The following is a 22,784-nucleotide window of genomic DNA, read 5'->3' as shown; positions in this document are numbered from 1 at the left end:
ACTGGATCATTAGAGCTATTATATTTGGTACTGAAAATATACCTGGATCTTACTTGGGTTTCCCTAAGAGAGACACTGTCTTTACAAATGGAAATACTGTAACGTTCACTCATCTCTGCTTTATAATATTTTAACATTTGTATAAAAATCCTGTGACCTACCTTTGTCTATTGATGATAAACTTCTTTCTGTGAACAATGTTTCTTTGATTACCAAGACCAAAAATGACCAGCTTGGGTAGCTTTTCCTAACTCATCAATATTAAAATAGTTGTTTGAGGGTAGAATACCATTTTAATGTATTCATTTATACAGAAATTTTAACCCACATCAGCAGAGATACAATCATCTAGGTACAGGAAAAATTTTCAGTGCCATTTGATTACTGTTTTAGAAAATGCAAGTTTTTTACATGTAGATATTTAATGCTCTATCCAGATCAAATAATGCTTATTTATGATGTGTAATACATTGCCTTTAACTTGAGCTTGAAATTCAATTTGGATAAAACTTGATCATGACAGGCTGTCCCATTTATCTTTTATATGTATCTTTATCTTAAAAGAACATCTTGAAAGGGAACTTACAGATCATCTATTGAACCTTTTATGGTGAAAATTGTGATGATTAGCTACTGTTTCACCAGGAGTTGACTGCTAGCACTGGAACCCAGGCCTCCCCATTGAGCCTCTATTTCTGCCTTTGCTCCTGCGGGTCTGGCCCTATGGTTTGGGGCTCACATCCTGTGTAGATGCTTAGTAAATAGGTTACAATATAAAGGTGGATTCTGACACTCAGATATCACTACATAAGCTTTGTATTTTGATAACAATCATTGTCTAAGAAGTGAGTTCAAAATCCGCCTGCCTTTCCTCCCTTCCTCGTCTCTCCATTTCCCCTCCTCTTTGTCTCCCTTACCCCCTTAAAAGATGTACTATGTATTTCTTAAAACTGGATATATAACCTCCCAGCCATGTGCCATGTTTCAGTTTCAAAGATAAACCACATGGCAGGGTATCAGTAGAGAATGGACTCTTCCAGACCCATCCACACTTTGTGGCTTGTCTTCAGTGTTAATAATGCAAATGTTTGTTGAGACAGCTGGCCGAGCTTTTGAGAATAGTCTGTGTCCCTGGATGTTTTCTTCTTTTCCCTTTGTGCAAAGCTAAATGAACCATGAGGGAACTGAACCTATGACCTTGGCCTCATTAGTTTGCCTTCTGTAAAATCGCCTTTTGGAAATGTATGTTCTACTGTAATGAGATTAGGAGTGTGATTTCATTGATTCATTCGGTCATGCCACTAATGGCAGCAGAGAGCACAGAGACACAGAGGACAAGGTTTTTGCTCTCAGAGATTAGGGCAAGTGCACAGGTCACTAACATAAGGACAGACGTGATGGCTGCAGAAGGAGAGGGGTTAGCAAAATGCTCAAGTGAATCAGGAGGGAGAGTGGTGTTTCCTGCCGGGAGAGCATCAGGAGCCCTTGCAGGATGGGCAGGGCTTCCAGGGGTGGGAGCAGGGGAGGGGCAATGCTGGGCTGTGTGAATGAATGGTGGGGACAGTGGTGTGCAGTAAGCTGCAAGGATAGGCAGTGTGGGAGGCCCCACAGGGGGAGGTTGAGGAGGGAGGGAGGTTCAGACACTCTACTAAGGCTATCATTTATGGTGGTTTTGGGTGGAACAACTGAAGATTTCTGAGCTGGAAAGTAATAGAGTGAGAACTCTTTAGCAGGAAAATTCATTTGTCAGCCACTGTAGAATGAATTGGAGGGGAAGGGGAGGTGGCGCTAGGGAAGGACCCCTAGGAAGCGGCAAGGGCCTGAAGCGGAGCGAAGAGAACAGCCGAGGGAAGAGAAGCACCGGGAGCATGTGCACGGCCGCAGTGTGCAGCACTTGGCAACTGGTTCGGTTTCACAGTTAGAAAGTACAAGGTTTGAACCGGGGTGGCTGGCAGTTGGCAGTTCCCTTCCAGAAGTTAATGGAACATAGAAGCAAAGAGGTTATGTAAAGGAAGTGAAAACATGCAGTTGGAACGTGGAGGAGAGGTTGGAGCTGGATATAAAGATTTGATAGACTTCGGAGTCTTTCACCACGAATGCTGTTTGAGCTGCGATAGTGGATGAGGTCATTAAGTGGTAGAGTACAGAAATAAGAAGAAAAAAAGGGCCAAAGGTAGACGCCAAAGAAAATCTATACTGATGAAGAAAATGAGAAAAAGCCTGAAAAAGAGAGGGCGCATTGTTAGGAGAGTGAGCGCAGTACAGTGTTACAGAAAGCTGAGGAGTGGAGGGTTGTCCAAAGGTGTGCAGAAGCAAATTTGCTCTGTCATCAAAAGATGTTAGTGAACAAAAATGAAACATAATTCATGACGGCTTTAATTTTATAATTAAGCAAATTGTTTTGATTTAGATTTCACAGTGCATCATTTTTATGCTAAACTTTTTCTTCAGCTTCTGGTTCTGCTATATACGTTTCACTCTCAAGTCAGTTAAGAAATCACATTCCTTTATATAAAGTATAAGGAATACTGTAAGATTTCAGAAGTGCTGATGTGGTGGGTTTTATAAGGATTATCATGAAAGTTCCAGTTATCTGAAATCACTCATTTATTCAAGTGTTGGGTGCTTCCTCTGTACCAGAGGCTATTCCGTGCACTAGGGACATAGCACAGTGATAAATAACAGGAGACAATCCTGACTCCTTTTGAGTTTACTTTCTGTGTGGATGAGGCAAACCATATGCAGGCTAAAGAAGTGAAATAGGCAATATGTTATGTTAGATGATGATATGGGGTAGGAAGAAAAAGCAAAAAATACAGAAGAGGGAGTTCTGAGAAAAGGGTGTTTCAGTAGCATGGACAGAAAAGGCTGACTCAGAGAACGTGACATTTGGATGAAGCCGTGAGGGAGAGGGGCTGTGTAGAGATCTCAGTGATGAAGGGACAGCAGGTGCAAAGGCCCTGAGGTAGGAGCATTGCCTGGTGTGTTTCAGGGCTAGCAAGGAGGCCAATGATGCTCAAGTGGAATGGGCAAGCAGGAGAGGTTAGAGAAGTCTCAGAGCCAGACTGTGCCCTGTGGTCATACAGATGGCTTTGACTTTTTGGGGGTTTGACTTTGACTTTGTGGTTACCAGGACAGGAAGGGGGCAAGGAGAAACAGGAAGAACAGCTAGCAGGCTTTTGCAGATCCCAGCAAAGCGGCATTGAGAATTTGGACCAGAGTGGTACAAGAGGAAGTTTGGGAAGTGACCTAAATCTGGATGTATTCTGAGGGTAAAATGAATAGAATGTAGCCGATTGGAAGCATGTATGAGAGAAAGAAAAGGGCTGGGGCTGAGTCCAAATTGCTAGGGCTGCCATAGCAAAGTACTGCACACCAGGTGGCTTCAGCAACAGAAATTATTGTCTCGCAGTGCCGGAGGCTGGGAGGCTAAAGTAACATGTTGCCAAAGTCGGTTCCTTCCGAGGCTGTGAGAGAGAATCTTTTCCAGGCCTTTCTCCTCATTTCTGGGGGTCTGCTGGCCATCTTTGGTTTCCTTGCCTTATACAAGCATCTCTGCCTTCACCTTCACTTGGAGTTCTCCCCATGCATGAGTCTATGTCCTAATTTCCCCATTTTAATAAGGACATGAATTGGATTTTCTGCCCACCCTACTCAAGGGTGACCTCGTCTTTACTGATTACATCTACTGTGACACTATTCCCAAGCATGGTCACACTCTGAGGACCTAGGAGCTAGGACTTCAATGTAGGAATTTTGGAGAAGACACAATTCAGCTCATAAGAATCACCATTAACTGAGATGAGAAAGTCTTCGGAGGAGCAGGTTCTGAGCAGGGAAAAGATCAAAGTCATGGAAAACATCAAAGTTATGGACATAAGTTTAAGGTGCATATCACTCAAGGGGACATGTCAAATAGGTGGTTGGATAAATGAGTTGGAAATTCCTGGGAGGGGTTTGGGCTAAAGATAAATATTTGCAAGTCCCAGGCATACTGATAATATTAAAAGGCCAAGAGACTGGATGAGATCACCGAGAAAGTGAGTTTGGAGAAGAGTTCCAGAGACCAAAGTTTACGAGTCTCTTAAGTTTGCAACCATGAGCAAGGCTCACAAAAGTGGGAAGTGCAGATTCCACGTATGCTTGTAGTTGTGAAAACACAGTTACAGGTTAATGATGATTTTAACTTATATTCTGATTGTATATGAAGTCCTGGTATTTCCCTATGAAGTGTAAGACAGTTAGAATATGGATTGAGTTTTACTGGCTTATATGCTGAAGAAGTTACTGGTGCTGAAATGGAATGTTTTGAATGCCATAAAGAAGTCAAAGGACACTAATGAAAATAATAGAGTGCTTTCCTCAGAAGGAGAAACAACTTTGGGAAACAGTGTTTCAGTCCTTGATTTAAGGCATCATTTTCTAGAAAGTCAGTCATTCTGCAGTGCTCTGAGCAGCTGACTGGTTTGTTCCTTCAGCTATTTTGGTGAGGGTGTCATTAAAACATTTTAAAGCATTTTTTGGAAAAAATTATCTGCTAATTTGTAAAACAGGAATCATCACCATGCTATAACCATTCTAGCTTTTTGATATGTTTTGAGTTGCGGTCCCACATGGAGACAAAAGCCATGACAGTAGGAGGTGGTGGGGACATACACGTCTATCCAAAGTTTCCTGAACACGGGCAGCACACATTTCTCAGAGCCACTTTCTCTGGCTTTCGCCTGGTTGTGCTTCAAAACTCAGTTCAGCTGATCTTTCAGAAAGTGTTCTCTGCTGGTATAATTCCACTCTTCCCAGTCTGGCTGCACCTACAGCATGCTACCATATTACCCCATTCCATAGCACTTACCGTAACGGTTCATGTCCCCACTTAACTTTGAGGACAGAAACTGGGTTTTTATATTTATGTCCTCAGTACCTTGCACAGGACCTCTGGGTAGATATTCAATAAATTCATGTGGACTAGGAATGAAAACAACCAACCTCTTTGCTTGCTGAATACACATCTGTCACTCAACTATAACTCCTTGTTAGAATTTAAAACAATTTTGTTCAGGATGTGCCATTAACTAGCACAGAAATATGTATTTATGAAGATCCGCCTTTTAAAGTGTTTATACAGATTGTTGCTTAAAGTGTTAAAGTGGTCCCAAAAAACTGTTGCCTAGAGCTCTTCAGTTCCTTACCCTGAAAGACAATGGAGATATTTACCATATACACAGCTGCTGTTTCTTCAGTATGGACTGTGTCCTTTCAAATTAGCAAGCAGAATGAAGCAATTCAAACATACCTGTGTAAGGTAACATGGAAAAAATACAGGCCCTTGAAAGGGTAGAGTTGCTGGCAGTAGAGGCAAAAATTTTTATATTTTAATTGGTGGGTTGTTTTGGAAAGGGGAGAGGTTTTTTTTATCTGGCTTAATTGAGATATATAATCTGAGCCTGGGTGAAGAGAGCTGAGAAGTATTATAATAGCTCTCTGATGCCAAAAATACTTCCTTGATAACTTGGCTCAGGATTCTTCTCCTCCCTGCCTACCTAGAATGCACATAATATTTTTTGGTAAACTTTCTCAAAAATAGGAAAAGGAAGAAAAAGTTTGTATGGGATAATTTGTCATTTCTTGGTACTGAAAAAAAACCTTGCTATACAGAATTCTTAATAGCATTACTCCACTGATATGGTTGTGCCTACTTTTTCTGTCACACAACATGTGACCAGGCCATCCTGAATTCATTTATGGGGCCATGCTTATTGACAAATTTTATGCTAAACTGTACAGCATGTCAAATGTGCCATTACAATGTACTTACTTAAATCTTGATTTCTTTTTCCAGCTCTACTTTACGAAGTGTTTCTGCTGGATCCTCAAGACCTTCCAAAATATGTTTGGTGTGTGGGGATGAGGCTTCAGGATGTCATTATGGGGTAGTCACCTGTGGCAGCTGCAAAGTGTTCTTCAAAAGGGCAGTGGAAGGTAAATGTTCATGTGGGTGTTCCTTTTACATGTTTTTTTCCCTAGCATGTAGCTTACTGGCACAGTTAACTCTAGCATACTTGGGAAATAATTCAAAAGTGTTTTTGATGTCATGTCACCTGTCAGTGATACATAGTAACGCCGTATCTAAGAACCGCCTGGAGATTTTCCACCGAACAATATTTAAATGGGCAAAATTTGACATTATGAACTGAGGTGAACCAGTGGACAAGAATTTTTTGTTGTTTGCCTCAGTTTGTTTTTTTCAGTGTGACTTAGAAACATAATTCTGCAGCAACATAGATTTAATTAGCATGATCTGAAAGGGCATTTTTTTACGAGGCACACAGAATACATCCTATCTGCCTTTTCTTTGTTTTGGTAAAAATATTTGTGTTCATGGCAAATGGAAGCATCACTATCAGGCTCTAGGTTGTGTTCCATAAAGAATAATTTCATGCAATAAATGCTTCCTAACTGAAGATTTCCAAGCCAGTACATTAAATGCAAAATTTGACTGGATCCTCTAATTAAATTTTGGGTAGTTTTGCTTCTGTCCAAGTAATCATTGTTTCCTAAGGGAAAATGGTGTTTTAGTTCATCTTTGCCTCCCTTCACCCTCACTTACAGGCAATTAACATCAGACTTTGGCCAGATGCTTTTATTAACATTAACTACTGTGACTGGTTGAAGTGTAGAATTTTTGCAATTAGAAGGATTATTGTATAATTGACACTTTTTTCATGCAGGAGTTCAACTGTTAAGCTTCTTGTGGGTTTATTTCTCAGAGCAGTTTTCTGAGGGATGATTTGGTGCTTTGGAGACTTAATCATAAACGATTCAGATGTTTCATCTTTGTTTTGCTGGCAACCACGAGGAAATGTCCTTGGTTCTGGGATGACAAAGCTGATCAAGTAGTTATTTCTGTGCTTCTGGGATTGATTTTGCATTATTTCATTGATATTGCATGATTTTAAGTTATTTGCACTATTGATTATTTAATAGTCCTCAAACCCAGCATTGAATTGGCAATAGAAGGTACATATTTCTTTCTTAGGATATGGTTACAAGTGACAGAAAATTCACTTGATGAACTGGCTTGAACACCAGTGGAAATTCATTAGCCCACATAACTGGAAAGTCCTAATATAGGCCTGACTTCAGGCAAGCCGTGGTCTTAAGCCAGGTCCTTAGAACTGAATCCCATTTTCTGCAACACTTGACTTCATCCTCTCTGTGTTTCCATGCAAGTTCTCTCATGGTGATGAGACAGCCAGTAGGCCTCCACTAAAAGGAGGTTTTCTGTTCCCAGCCATTCTTATGAAAGCCCCCAGTCAAATCTCCGGAGACTGAACTGGGCTTACTTGCTTCCCGGGGAGCCAGTCCCGGTGGCCCGTGGGGGCACAGTGAGCTGACAGGCTGGTTCTGGCTGCAGTCATCCAACCTGAACACCCAGACGGACAGTGGGGAAGAGTATTTCACTTAGGGAAAGGAGGCTTCAGTTACCAGAAGGCTGATTTCTGGAAAATGGGGAAAATTAATTTGTACAATATTGAAGTTAGTTTATTTTTTAAGACTTTCCTCCCCAGATACCCCTCTTCTCTTTATTTACCTATATGATTGGCTCAAGAGAAGAGAACTATATGAATTGCCTCTGGCGCTTTCAAATGCCACTTTGTGCCTCCCCTTGTCAGAACTCCCCTCCAAGGCTCACTAATTAGGGAATAAAGTAAGGTATGTAAAAACATCAAGTATAGAGAAGAGCAGTTGGAGTAAGACTCGTTGGTGCCCTATCCATGGGTCAGCCTTCAGATCAGAACCTAACTTTTTGCTATTTACAGAACCTGCCCTTCTCTGCTTCTTATGCAAGAGGTTTTCTAGGTGCTTTTGCTTAGTTTTTGTTGTTTTAAGAAGTTTTTATGGAAATAGCTGAAGAAAGAATTGCTTTTGTAACTGAGGTGTAAACAGATATCGAAAAGCCTAAATGTCTTTAAATCTTTTTCTTTCATTGGAAAACTGATCAGTAGTGGAAAGTGAATCTTGATGAGTGACTTTTAAGGCTTTTATTAATATAGGTTTTTCCTTATTTCTTTGGAAATTAGAATTTTAGCACTCAGTATGCCCCTCATGAGAATAATGACTGACTTGTTTTTGTTTTGTATTTTATATCTGCTTATTGCTTTCTGTGAGTGTGTGACAGAGAATATGTGAGAAATATGAGACTGTCTTTGTGTCACAACTTTTTGATTTAATAATAAATTATTTTTATAATACTTTATATAGTTTGAAGTACTAACCTCTCAAAATTATGGCATCTGGGTGTTATTTTTAGTTCCCTTTTACAGATGAAGACATTTGGGGTCAGATCCAGTCAACTAATCTATTCAGACTTTTGAGGCCAAAGTTAGACCCATATTAAAGACTTACTAACTCAAAACCTAGACCTCACCTAACATCTCATAAATTCAAATCTCACAATCTATTCTTTTCATTTTTCATTTAATTTCAAATTTATGAAAATTTTCCTTTATATGTCTTCTGTTCATGCCTCTTTAATAATAATGAAGGAAGTGATATAGGCATTGGGAAGACACAACTTGGTACCGCTTCTGTCTGTGTATACATACAAACATGTGCAACCTGTTTTCATGTTGAATATTTACTAAGTTTGTTTCCTGATTTTCCTTGATAACCTTAAGTTCCTCTTTAGATTCCTAAAGCACAGAATCCTCAGCAATAGTAGGGAGAGGGAGCTAAGATGAGGAGAGTCAGTTAAAGCTGAAAATAACTAATAACACCAAGGGCAGAACTGGAAATGACCACTAGAGAGGAGACAGGAGGAGAAATAGTGCAAACTTTGAGTTTATCTGTTTACAGCTTTATGTCCTAGAGCACACAACTCTAAAGCTTGTAAGCATAGTGGTGACTGTGCAGGGAGACTACAAATTATTTCTTAACAGTGTAAATTATGTTCTTTGTGTTGTGTTTAATGGGATGTATATACATGCTTATTTTTTTCTTCTTAAGCATTTAATACAAAAAACACTTAGAAGTCTCATCCAGAATACCTTATTTGCAGTAATGTCAGTGAAGAGCCATATTATTATACCTTACAAAGCATACTTTCTAATTTTATTTTATTTTATTTTGAAATATAGTTAATATACAATATGATATTGGTTTCAAGTATACAACACAGTGGTTCAACAGGTACACACATTTTTAAATCCTCACCCCAAATAGTACAGTTACTATCTGTCAACATAGAAAGTGTTACAAAACCATTGACTATATTCTTCATGCTTCACTCCCATCCCATGACCAACTTATATTATGATAGAGATTTTGCACCCCTTTACCCCAGTCATCCTTCCCACTCACCCCAGCCTCTCCCCCATAGTAACCACCAGTCACTTTCCAGTGTCTCTGAGCCTACTGGTATTTTGTTCATTTTGTTTCGGTTTCAATTTTATATTCCACAAATAAGTGAAATTATATGGTATTTGTCTCTGCCTAGCTCATTTCACTTAATTTAATACCCTCTAGGTACACCCATGTTGTTGCAAATAGCAGGATTTCTTTCTTTTTTATGCCTGAGTAATATTCCAGTATGTATCTGTACCACATCTTCATCCATTCATCTATTGATGGATAATTTGGTTGCTTCCACATCTTGGCTCTTGTAAATAATGCTGCAATAAACAGGGGTGCATATATCTTTTTAAATCAGGGATTTTGTTTTCTTCAGGTAAATTCCTAGAAGGCAAATTACTGGGTCATATAGTATTTCTATTTAAAGTTTTTTGAGAAGCCTCCGTACTGATTTCCATAGAGGCTGTACCAATTTACATTTCCACCAACAGTGTAGGAGGGTCCCCTTATCTCCATGTCCTCGCCACCACTTGTAATTTTTTGTCTGTTGGGTAGTGGCCATTCTAATGGGTATGAGGTGATATCACATTGTGGTTTTGATTTGTATTTCCCTGACGATTAGTGATGTGGAGCATCTTCATGTACCTGTTGGCCACCTGTATTTCTTCTTTGGAAAAATGTCTCTGCCCATTTTTTAAATCAGGTTATTTGTTTTTTTGGTGTTGAATCATATGAGTTCTTTATATACTTTGAATGTTAACCCCTTATCAGATAAATCATTACAAATATATTCTCCCATACTGTACATTGCCTTTTCTGTTGATGGTGTCCTCTGCTGTACAGAAGATTTTTTAGTTTGATGGAGTCCCACTTGTTTATCTTTTATTCTGTTTCCCTTGCCCTGAGAGATGTGTCCAGAAAAAAGTTGCTCATGCTTATGTTCAAGAGATTTTTGTTTATATTTTCTTCTAAGAGTTTTATGGTTTCATGTCTTAAATTTAGGTCTTCAAATCCATTTCTAGTTTATTTTTGTGTATGGAGTTAGACAATAATCCAGTTTCATTCTCTTATATGTAGCTGTCCAGTTTTCCCAACACCATTTATTGACAAGACTGTCTTTTTCCCATTATATATTCTTGACCATATATGCATGGGTTTATATCAGGGCTCTCTATTCTATTCCATTCTTCTATGAGTCTGTTCTTGTGCTGGTATCATTCTGTTTTCATTATGGTAGCTTTGTAGTATAGCTTGAAATCAGGGGGAGTAATACCCCCAGCTTTGTTCTTTTTTTAGGGGTCACTTTGGCTACTCAGGGTCTTTTGTGGTTTCATATGAATTTCAGGATTGTTTGCTCTAGTTCCTTGAAAAATGACATTGGTGTTTTGATAGGATTGCATTGAATCTGACTGGACTGTCGAGATTTATTCCCAGAATGAACTCTGTAACTGACTGAGGCACTTCCACCTGCGGTAACACAGCAGACAAAATTTTGAGAGCCACCCACTGGATTTAATTCCTCTGTTACATGTCTTTAAGCACTCTTATCTCCAAAACCTAGCAAGACCATGGATGTTTAGCAGCCACCAAATAAATATTACAATGTAAACAAGGATGTGTACATGTGGCATAAGAGCAATTGAGGTTTAAATGACTTGCCCCCCAAAGCAGTAAATTAGCAGTGAAACTGGTCCAAGAAAGTACACTGACCTTTTGCCTTCTAATGAGTTTTTACTCTTTGTCTCTTTCCTACTGTAAATTGCTGTTAGTTTCACCTCATGTGTACTCTACTTTGTGATCTCTTAATGTACAGAGCTGACTACATTCAGCACAGTATTTTATAACCTAATTTCGTTTTTGGAGACTCAGTATACTATCAGTGTCTGGAAGCCACAGCCACCACAGGTCATTGAAGAGTTATAAGGCTATAAAAGAAGAGAGCTCATTATTATGTAAACTCAACTGGATTTATATGTTTGTAAGCAGACCTGTTAGGCTAAAGAGTCCATATCTGGGTAAGGTTAGCCAAATTATATGTGAGTTTCCACACTCACATGATGCCCTTTGAGTAAGAGACATAGAAATTATTTCCTGAAATGAAACTGCTTTAAAAGATATAATTGTAGATTAAACTCAGTATTCCTCAAATACATGGTAATTTAAGGTAGCCAAACCTGTGAAGAGTACTTCATTTCTTTCACTTGTAGTTTGCAGCATAAAGATAAAAAAAATCTTTAAATTTATAGATTGAATATTCTATGCAGGAGAATGTTTTTTAGGCAATGTAATGGTTGATTAATAATTCATTTTCTTTGCTTTTATAAAATGAATGAGTAAGCTGAACAGCTCCATGAGAAAGCACATCTCACTAGGTTATACACCCAAGTTAATCCTATCATTGCTGTGTGTGCTCATGATTAAGGGGAGACAAGCAAGCAAAAGTGTGAGCAGGGAGGAAGTATGGGAAAGTAGGGGATGGACAATGCTATTTTGCCACAAAATAGGGAATTTAAATTTAGTGGGCATATGCTCAATCAGATGGTATTATATAATAATGGAAATATAACCATCCCCTTATAACTGCCAATATAAAATTAAGGAAATGATAAATCAAGGAAGTAATTTAATATACTTTACATGTCTTCAGTTCATGATAAATACACCGTTCAGTATTCCCTTGAGCCGTGTACAGGAAACTAATGGACATCAGAATCCATTGTCATTCTGCAAAACTGCTGAGTCAGAGGTAGGAAACCACGAACTCTTCTGGCTTAGTTTTCTCATAAAACACTTTAAAGATTAAGGTTTCTTCTTTTTCCTTTACCAGAAATTAGGAACCAAGTAACCTGATTCTTTCTAATTACTTACTGTAAGAGCTTAAATAAATACCTACCGAGCAAATAATATCTATGGTTTTTATGAACACTCCCTCCCTCCTTACATAAGCATAAGGCTTTATTGTTAATTGCAAATGTTTGCCCAGATTTTTTATATCTTGCCTGTTGGTTGCTATGGGAACATGCAGAGCCATGACATTTAGGCCAACCTGGAAAGTCAGGGAAGGCTTCTTAAAGAATTGGCCCCCAAACCAAATCTTGAAAGATTAGAATTGGCCATGCTGAGGGGAATAAGAGCAGGCTGTCTGCACATGGTACCAGAAGCAATTTTGCGTTTCCACTGTGAAAATTTGAGGTGTGAGGTGATAGAAAGTGAGGCTAAATGCGCACACTGAGTTCAGGCCCTGGACTGTAAGGAGTGGTCTGAATTTATCCTTGGGCAAAATAGAACCTCTGAATGTTTTCATGCAACTCAGTTTTACATTTAATATCTAGCTGCAGGGATGTATGCTAATTTAAAGAGGGATAGTTCTAGTGGCTGTTTTAAATTGTTTTGGTAAGAGATGACCAGTGATAGAACTGGTCAGACCAGCAGTGCTAGGGATTCCCAGGAGGGGACAGTTAAGACACTCTGGGAAGTAACACTGGCAGTTCTATATGGGAGGTAAAGCAGCAATGATCTAGGATGATTTGCCAGGCTTGGCTGCTGTTGCCCTTTGCTGAGATTAGGAACATGAGCAGAGGTAGCTTTGGGGGCATGGGAGGAAAGGTTCATTCATTCAACAAACATTTATTTGATACCCACTAAATGCCAGACATCATTCTAGGCATACCTGGGGACATCTTGGACGACACTCAAGTGAACAGAATAAACCCAGGTCCCTGCCCAGGTGGAGCTTATGTTCTGGTGAGGGGTGGTGAAGAGATTAAACACAATAAATGATTTATTTATGTAACATTTGAAAAGTTGATAGGTATTATAGGAAAAAAAGAAGTATTTCCAGGATAAGGGGGATTTGAGGGTTGGTTTAGGACAGTGAATTCGAAATGTCTGTAGGGCATGCAAATGTGTCTGACAAGAAGTTGGATGTGTGATTCTAAAGTTTGGGGAATAAGGCAAGATTGAAAATAAAGATTTTGGAATCATCATCCAAAATATCTATATAAAAGTAGATACATTTGCCCAAGCAATGAATATTTAGAGAGAGAAGACTAAGGCTAGAACCTTAGAGAACATAAATCTAGGACACTGTGTGTGTGTGTGTGTGTGTGTGTGTGTGTGTGTGTGTGTGTGTGTGTGTGTGTGTGTGAAAGATTTTTCTCTTTCCTTCTCCAAGTTGCTCACAGAAAAGTCTTAGTTACTTGGTCTCTGGCTACTCCAAATTTAGCTGGACTTAAGACATTATTGCATCTGTCGAATTTTCTATCCCAGTTTTTGTTCTGTATTCATCATTACGCCTTGATTACTATGATCCTTCACCAGTCCAGAGCCAATAAACATACACAATGTAGAGGGGATTTGATTTGATAACCTGTTCGGAGATAATGCCAAACATGTAGCAGATCCTCAAGCAGTATTTGTTGACTGATTGATTGATTGATTGATTGATAACCATTTAAATATATGCATAGGATTCACCCTTGTTTCTGCCAGTGATTCTCTGAAGTAGAAAATATCTTGAAGCAATATATGAAACAATGATTTGAAGTAGTGACATGTGGGCCCAAAGTAAGTAAACGTTATCCAAAGAGAATTTCTTGTAGCTTGAAACTTCAAATTAAGGTGCACTTCAAGTGGCGAATTTATAACTTTGAAGAGTATAAATTAGAAGCACAAGTAAGTCATTTTCAAAGTTATTCCACATGTTTGTGTGTTTGTTTGCAACCTGTCTTGTTCTTGCAGACAGTCCAAAGCAGCAGACAGCTTTACGTGAGTTAAATGAAGTTTTAAATAGAGTGAGGTGAGAAATAGGACAAAGGGAAGATGAGAGCAAGAAAGAGAAAAATAGAGCCAGGAAGGGGGATGATACACAGACTGTGCACCCTGAGGCCGTTACAGAGACTGGTCCTCCCTCCACTCTTAGCATTGGAACAGCCAACCCAGAACGATGGGGAGGCACCTGGCCCACAGGTGTCCTAGTTTAGGGGATTGCCTCTTTATAAGAAACTTTCCAAGAGCTCCTTTGGTTTTAATGTGCTTTCCATGAAAATTGTACTCTGAAATTCAGAAGTATCTCTCTCCTTGTTATTAATGGAAGAGTTTGTTTTTCCTTAAGCAACAGTGCTGAAAAGAATGCTTTATTCTGTCAACCACCTCTCCTTTAATAGCTACCATTTATTGAGCAGTTACTAGATGCCAGGCACTGTGCCAGGTACTTCATGGTTTATCTCATTCATTCCTCATCACAGCCTTCTTAAATCTGAAAGTTTTGTGAGTTTTGAAAGGTAATATCTTTAAATCTGACTCTCTAAGCAATTGTGACAAGGAAAACACAGACTATTTTTTAACATGGCTTAATGGTATGATCTTTTAACTCTTAAACCTAATAGCAGTAGTAGTAAATAGTTGAGTACTTATGTTGTGGTCATTATGCTGTCAACTTTATTGTGTTCTCTCATTTTAATGCTCACATAATCCTGCGAAAGAGGTACAATTATTATTTATTCTCGTGTTAGAGGTCAGTAATCTGAGGCACGAAAGAGATGAGTAACTGGTCTCAGAGTTACCCTGATGGAAGGAAATGGCAGAGCTGGGACTCGAACCCAGAATGCCCAAGCATTCTGACTCTGTGTACTTAACATATAAGCTATACCGGCTCTCACAGAATTATATCAGATCCCAACTATTTTTACCCATCAAAAAGTAGGGCAACATCTCTGGCTTTAGAACACTTACGAAGAGCACATTATAATTTAACAGTTATCTCGCTGTATTCTAAATAATTAACTCCTAGCCATTTCAAGTTGAAACTCTAATTTGAATTTCTGTTGCCCTAATGGGAAAGAAATTGGGTAGTCTCTACTTTTTCCTAAAGAAATGAACTCCATATTTTTAAAAAATTACCATGATCATCCTGGAGTACCTCTTTAATATCTTGATATTAATCTAAAGCTTTATTTAAAATTTTTATCTTCCTGTGTTTCATTTCCCGTGTGTGATAAAAATTACATATAGCCTCTTGGACTCAGAGAACAATTGCACGAATGGACGTTCCTTACACAAAGCTGAAAACTACTAACTCTTCGGCTCTTCGCTGTCCACTCTATACCTCGTGGCTCAGAAACAGACTCAAGAGCCAGAGGACACAGAGCTCCCCTCGCAGAAGCTGAGCTTCTGGTATGATTAGGATCGTATGACTTACATGATTTGATACTCTTGAGGATGATTAGATACCAAAAGTGAGAACTGCTAAATTGACTAAAATCAGATGCCGCAATAGAGCCCATGAAGGATGAGGACAAGCCCTGTCAGGGGTCACGGAGCAGCGGGGTGGTGGAGGAGTGCCAGCCAGCTGGATGCCGGAACCTGAGTGCACTCACTTGAGCGGGTCCAGTGCTGGGCAAGCCCAGGCGCCGATGGGGGGCAAGCAGCTGGACACAGACAGGGGTATAATGTAAGGCCCTCATCTAGGAGAGCGAAGTCTCAGGCCTGCTCTCACATATGGCAGGTCTTTTTACAAGGCTCTTGATAGTGGAAAAAATCCACACAGTGGCTTAGGCAGCTTTGTCCCTCAGAGCTGTGCAGTGACTCCCGGCAGGTACCGCCTAGAGGAGACAACCACAGTGGGATGTGCGTGATGGCAAGTAAAAGGGGCCTGACTTGGGGTGGAATTGGCGCAACTGAGTGGGAGGCCTGATTTGAGAGGTGAGAAGAAAGAATTGCTAGGACCTCCTGGTGGGTCGGCTCTGGGGAATGATGGAGATCTCTGGCAGGGCCTTAGAAAGGAAGCACTTTAACAGAGATGGTGAGTAGAGTTTAGAACTGTTGCCTGTGGAGATCAGTTCTTCAAAAGGAATAAAGCAGTGCAGATAAATAGGAAGTGGCAACAAAGTTCTGGAAAGGCTTACTTTTTACCTGGAGATATTTCCTTGAAAATTTAAAAGTAAACAAATGCATAGTTAGATTGTGGCCAGTTTGGCTGATCAGCTTAGTTACAGGCAGCAGTGTCAGTGGCTTCTGTGGCTGCGTGGGCCAGTACACGGAAGGGTATACAATGAAACTGAAAGGTGGCAGTGCAACAGACCTGCTGGGTGTAGTGATTGCTGGGGGGCCTATGCTGTTGCTCCTCGTTGTTAGAGGTACTACATGATGATGATTTTAGCAGCTTAAGACACTATAGGGAGCCATAGCATGAAGCTATTAATGACTAGGAGGCAGAAAACTTCTGTAGCAAATATGAAGAAAAAAAAAATGCCAGTGTTTTAAGTCCCCAAAAATTTCCTGTAATTTTTTGCTTTTTAAAGACAAACTTATCTAATATAGCAAAGTGGTTTTTTCTTTCTTTTTTGTCTTTTAACTTATTCCTTGGTATCTACATTCACCACCCATCCTGAGCTCTTAGGAAGAGAGGGTGATAATGATTTTTATAGAGATAAGCAAATACAGGTAACACATATGCACACAAGCACACACACACACTTACAGAGCTCTGACCCACCTCACTCAGTACCCCAATGGTTGCTGTTCTGGGGAAACAGGTGGGGCAGTGGGGAGGGAGTGTGCCTTAAATATAAGCAAGAAAATTTCAGAACTACCTGAAATTATCATGAAACCATCTGTGTTCATGCTCACATTCTCCCTTTCGCGTACTCTCATACCACCCTCCACTACTGTAGACCAAATCCACATCTAGAGAAGAGCAGGTTGACCCCAAGGAATGAAAACTGTCATAAGCACCGATTTGTCTCCCTTTTGCCCTTGGTTGGCCCTTCGTGAAGCTCTTTAGTAAATGCTACCTCTTGGAACATTACATTTACAAAAGCATCACCGTCCTGTATGTGCTATGTTGCTAATTAACAGTGTACTCTTATACCTCACCTAGCAAAGGAATGATCCCTAAGGAAGAGTGAGAAATGTGTTTTCTCCTTATAGGTATAAGACTAAAGGCTCCATTAAATCACTGGCATTTGACAATCTAATGCTCCTTTACAGAAATATTTTGTTTACTTTTCAAATGGTAAAAACATGAAATAAAGCAAATGAAAGGAAAGGATTAAAGAATGTAAGTCTAGAAGGACCCTGTAACTGTCAACAGAAATTGAAAAGTCACTTCCACCAAATTAGCTGAGTTTAGATGGGGTAAGAAGTTAAATATAAACTCATATGTAGCACTGTAGGTATAGTACATAGGCTCATTGAATTATATTTGCTTCCCTGGAATCAAAACTGTGTTATTTAGGAGATAAAAAAAGGCAAATAACTTCCTCTTCTCACCCCTTCTTACATTTTATTATCCTCTCCAATTTAGAAGGGAGAACAAGGGCTTGAGTTTTGAGATTCATGACACCCTCTTAGAAAGTTATACGGACCACTTACTAATTTTTAAGTGAAAAGCTCCTTGGATATACCCAACAATTTGAACACTTACTGTGAGAGTTCTCCAGTAGGAAGCTGTATAATAAAACATCACCAAAATTGATTCCAGAGTCACTTTGACATGGAGCTGTAGAGTAAGTAGAAAGAGTATTGGCCTTGGGGTCAGATGACCCAGACTCCAGTCTGGAATTACACTGCCCACTCTGAGGCTTTGAGCAAATAACTGAATGTCAAAGTATCAACCCTGCCCATCTCTCAGAGTTAGGAGGATAAAAATTAGTACATGTATGTTTAAATTGCTTTAGAAACAATAAAGATTTATTTCCCAAATATCACATTTAAAAAATAATTTTCTGCTTCTTAGAAAGTAATTTAATCAATATACGTTAGTTCTCAGTAAAATGCGGAACATTTAAACTGTAGCTACTTTATGTACATGTTAAAGGACATGTCTTCCCTTTTTTTCTTTTAAAAATAACTTTCTTTTGCATGCCACAATACAGATTTCTAGGTTCAAAACATAGTACTTCAAGAACAAATATATCCCTCCTCCCCAACCATCTTTTTTTTTCACCAATACAAGAAATCCTTCTGGAGACATAAGCAAATGACTAAATGGGTATTGAACCACTGAATCTACAAGTTAATACATAATCTGTTATGGCAGAATAACTAGGAATTTTTCCCCAAAGATTTAAATTTTCTGAATATAAAAGAGTCTAAGAGGATCCTATGTGAACAAACAAAAATCTCTTATTCCGGGTTTTCCGGTAGAGATGGATAACACACTGACAGCTGAAAAAAAGCTGAATTCCTACTAATAAAGAGATCCAAATTAAGAATTTCTACATTTCCTTAGAAAACAACCAGAATTCCTTTTTTTCTTTAAATGATGTTGCTGTGGAATGCCTTTACTTCCATATTTATCTAATATTTTCACAGTGAAACAAAAGAATGTGTTGATGACAGCTCAACAACGCTGGCTGCAGGACGTTCACAGGTACACTTGTGTTTAAAAGTCCTACAGCTTTATTGATTAAGGCTAGACAGCAATTCATATAATCCCATTTGGCGCATTTTCTACCATGATCCAAGATCATTTTGTGGATATAGCCAAGGACTGGGTCCCAACTTTCAGAAGAAAGACCATGGAGCAGAAAATGAGGGTTGGTTGTTTGAACCCCACAGTTGATCACTTATGTCCAGCAATTGGAAAAAGTAAGAGGTGGAAAATACAGACTGCAACAAGTTAGAGGACTTGGAAGAAGTTGGCAGAGAGTGGCACGGTATACGAGTAAGGTCACTGGGCTTGGGGCGGCAAGGGTGCTGCATTGAAAGAGCACCCATGGGACCAAGTACTTAGAATGTCTTGTGGTGTTATTCCCTCAATGACTTTAGAGTGTCTGTATGCGATAATAATCAGATCAGTTATGTAATAGGGCAGTGTGTTGAATATACATTCATTCTGTGGAATGAGCCCCCACAGAGAGAGATACTGGATACCGTATACATTCTTTACATTTTCTTGTGCTGTGTTTGATTTGTTTGTTTCCAAGGCTATCCAGGCTAACTCCTCCTGGTTAATTGTCTCAAGGGAAAAAACAGTAGAAATTAAAGGAAAGCATATATTACTTTAGGCAAGACTTAGAGTTTTGACCTGCTTGTCACTGGCTTAGGCAGATATGTATTGTTCATGAGCATTGTGGCAAAGGGCCACTGTGGTGGGGAAACCTTTGTATTTAAGATCAGGATTTACATTTAATCGACCTGAATACAGAATCAGACAAAAGAAGACAGTTTTCACCCTCATTCTGCATTTTAAACCTTTGGGAGATCACAACTAGTTTTTATTTTCTTATTCTTTTTTTTTTCAGTTGTGCGAAGATTTTCAGAACACACTGCATTCTCCTACCCTCCCACTCTTGTTGAACGACTTAATTGGAAAGCCAGTGCAGAATTAGTCCAGGCTGAGTGTTTTTCATCTGGCCTGCACCACAGCATTTTCCCAGTTGAACCAGGCTCAGCAATTTGATATTGCTAGCATTACATAAGTACTAATTGTTTTGTTTTTTTATTATCCAATATGAACTAAAGTTGCCTTAAAAAAAATAAGAATAGGATTGATGGCCATTAATTAGAAATTTTAAATAAAAATCACTGACTTTAAAGGAAAATAAATGGAAAAATTATAGACATACCATTATTAAATGATATTAGGTAAAAAAATTCCTTCAAACAACCTTTCTTTTCAATTTTTAAAATTAAATGTGCTTCTGACACATCTGATTAGGATTTAGATTTATTTGAAGAGCTTCAGTTGCTTTAATGGGTGAGACTTAAAATATTTACCTTTTGAAATACATCTCCCAAATATTGAAATAACTCACCTTTGCCCAGTTTAACCAGCATCTCACTGATCAGAGCTGTAATAGTGACTAAAGTCAGATCTCACTGCAGCATGGAAAACCAGGTCCAGAACTTGGAGAGAGGCAATGAGAAATGAGAAGACATGAAGTGAAAGAGCAAGGAACTGATAGGGTCAGAACCACTTTGGGGAAAAGCAGTCACTGAAAATGGAAAGGAAGTGCCCCCCACGTGCTCACAATATAGAGTCAGAAGAAACCGGGCACATTCATTCATTCAAACATCTGCTGAGTGCTCACTATGCGGTAGGTGCTGGGTGGGCGCTACAGTCCATTCCCATTAACCACAGGCTCGAGGAGCGCAGATACGTCCCTTTTCTTCATTCTCAGCAGCATGCAGTTTTTAAAATCATCTACTGTATCTTGAAAATTACATATAAAGCAAAATAACCATAGTGAGCTTTAGGAATTAACTTCATCTTTTTCAGTGTAGCAGTATAAATTGTCCAAAAATCAAATGGAACCAGGAATGATTTCCTTTTTGACAGAGGTTCTCATTGATGAACTCAGTTTATTAGGCAGAAAGTTGGGAGTTTTCAAGTACTAGTAGCTATTTTCTTTATTAGACTGAATCAGTTATAATTTATAGTCATGACCCACAGGGAGAGGATGGGAACAAAAAAGTTATTTTATTAGCAAAAATTAACCTCTGTTGAGCCATTAACACATCCTTTGCAAAGCAACCTAGAAAATTAAAGCAATTTTTAAGTGACTTTTGAAAAATCCAGCACTTTGTGCCTATAGTGAGGGAAGCATGTCAGAAGTGTAACATAAAAGTATATTTCTTTATCTATGTAGGAGAACAGAGTAGGTTTTCTGTTTTATTTTTACCATAATTTACCATTACATAAATAATAATTGTACCTTTTCTTTGTTTTCCTATAGTTTCATTATGACCTGAAATTATAATTTAAAAAAGAATAGTAATTTAGAAAGATTATTAATAGACATTAATAAAAATCATTGTTTTTAAAGGAGAATAGATGGAGAAATAATTATAGAAGTACTATTACTAAATGGCTTCAGATATAAAATTCATTTAGTATGTTTTCCCTTTAAATTTTTTAATTTAAATGTACTCAGCATATCTGATTAGGATTTTTTGAAGTTCCCCAGTTGCCAACTGGACTGCAAAAAATTGCCATCTCAGATACTTGTGGCTATAGTACTTTCAGTAAAGAATTTTCTAAAATCAATCCTATATTAAATATTTTTTACAGTTACTAAAATATGTCTAAGATTTAATTTGAGACATTAGCAAACAGTTTTTTATTTAGTAATAACATGATATCATTCTACTATACAGGTGATTTGTTTTGGGAAAAGCAATTATTGAAAATGCCATTATGCAGAGGTGTCTGCTTGTGATGCAATCATGCTGCCTAGTGTAGATCAGTCTTCCTTACCATAGAAATTGCTGCATGTGAAATCATGGAAAGGACCTGCTTTCTTTCATAGCATCTGACAAGACCACACCAACTATTCTGTTACATTCAGGTTTCTAGAACATATGAACGTATGAACCCACTTGTTCATATTGAATAGCTAATTAAGAAGTCAACTGGAAATCAATACCAAGCAATGATTTATTTTATATTACACAGGTGTATCATCGGATAAATATTCTTCCCACTGTTTAAGATTCTGTTAAGGTCATATAATAAAACAATTCTACCAGCATATGTAAAATGGATCCTAATTCTATTTCCTTATACAAATTTCCATACAAAGACAGTATTTCCAGATTGAGTCTAATAAAATGGAGCATTTATTTTTGTTTTGTTTTTGTTTTGATGGTGGTAAAATACACATAACTTAAAATTTATATCTTACCACTTTTAAATACACAGCACAGTTGTTATTAAATACGGTCACATTGCCCTGCAACCATCGCCACCATCCATCCTCAGAACTTTTTTCATCTTGTAAAACTGAAACTCTGTGCCTATTAAACAGCTGCCCACTCTTCCCTCTCCCTAACCCCTGGAAACAGCCAATATACTTACTATCTTTATACGTTTTGTTTTTTCAGCATTTGCTCTTTCCTTATTTTAATTGCAGTTGAGGCTAGTTGATAGTGTCTCATTTTCTGGATTCAGTTTAAATGTACAATGTCATGGTCAGAATCCTCACCTTAGGGGTCTGTGTTCAAATTCTTCTGTCAATGTATGTAGTATTCATGGTAGTTAATATTTACTAAAGTATTGTGAAGTAAACACAGCAGTGGACTTTCTGTGGTGGAATTTCTGTAAAAATTCTGTAAGAATTAAGTAGTATCCTTAATTTTGATGAGGACTTTAATTAGAAGAATTGAGCAATTTGTCCATAGTCACACAGTGGAGGACGGAGGTAGGAATTGCATCAGGTGTTTCTGACTTCAAACTCTCCTTCATTCATTTGATTTCACCGTGTGAAGTCAGGCAAGTTACCAGCCTCTCCCTGATTCCTAGCTATAAAATGAAAATTGGATAATACCGAGCTTATCGTGATGTTTTGGCGATTGGAGATGATGTAAGCCAATTGCTTGGTGCATTATAGATGTTAATTATAGCTATTCACGATGATCTTACTACTTGTCAGACTGGACCTATACCACTGAGTATGCAATACTCTCTAAGTGGCTACTTAATGGAATAG

General features: G+C 38.5%; 1 protein-coding gene across 1 annotated transcript in view; it reads left to right on the top strand.

Moving 5' to 3' along the window:
• NR3C2 (nuclear receptor subfamily 3 group C member 2) overlaps nt 1-22,784 on the top strand; it is a 332,753-nt gene that overhangs the window by 155,190 nt on the left and 154,779 nt on the right. The window contains exon 3 of the mRNA XM_036910130.2: nt 5,840-5,979. Within this exon, the coding sequence (XP_036766025.1) occupies nt 5,840-5,979 (140 nt within the window). The remainder of the gene's footprint in view (nt 1-5,839; nt 5,980-22,784) is intronic.

The sequence above is a fragment of the Manis pentadactyla genome, chromosome 1 (genome assembly GCF_030020395.1).
Source record: "Manis pentadactyla isolate mManPen7 chromosome 1, mManPen7.hap1, whole genome shotgun sequence".
NCBI classification, from domain to species: domain Eukaryota; kingdom Metazoa; phylum Chordata; class Mammalia; order Pholidota; family Manidae; genus Manis; species Manis pentadactyla.
The sequence above is the reverse complement of the archived record's forward strand: the minus strand, read 5'-3'. Positions and strand labels throughout refer to the sequence as shown.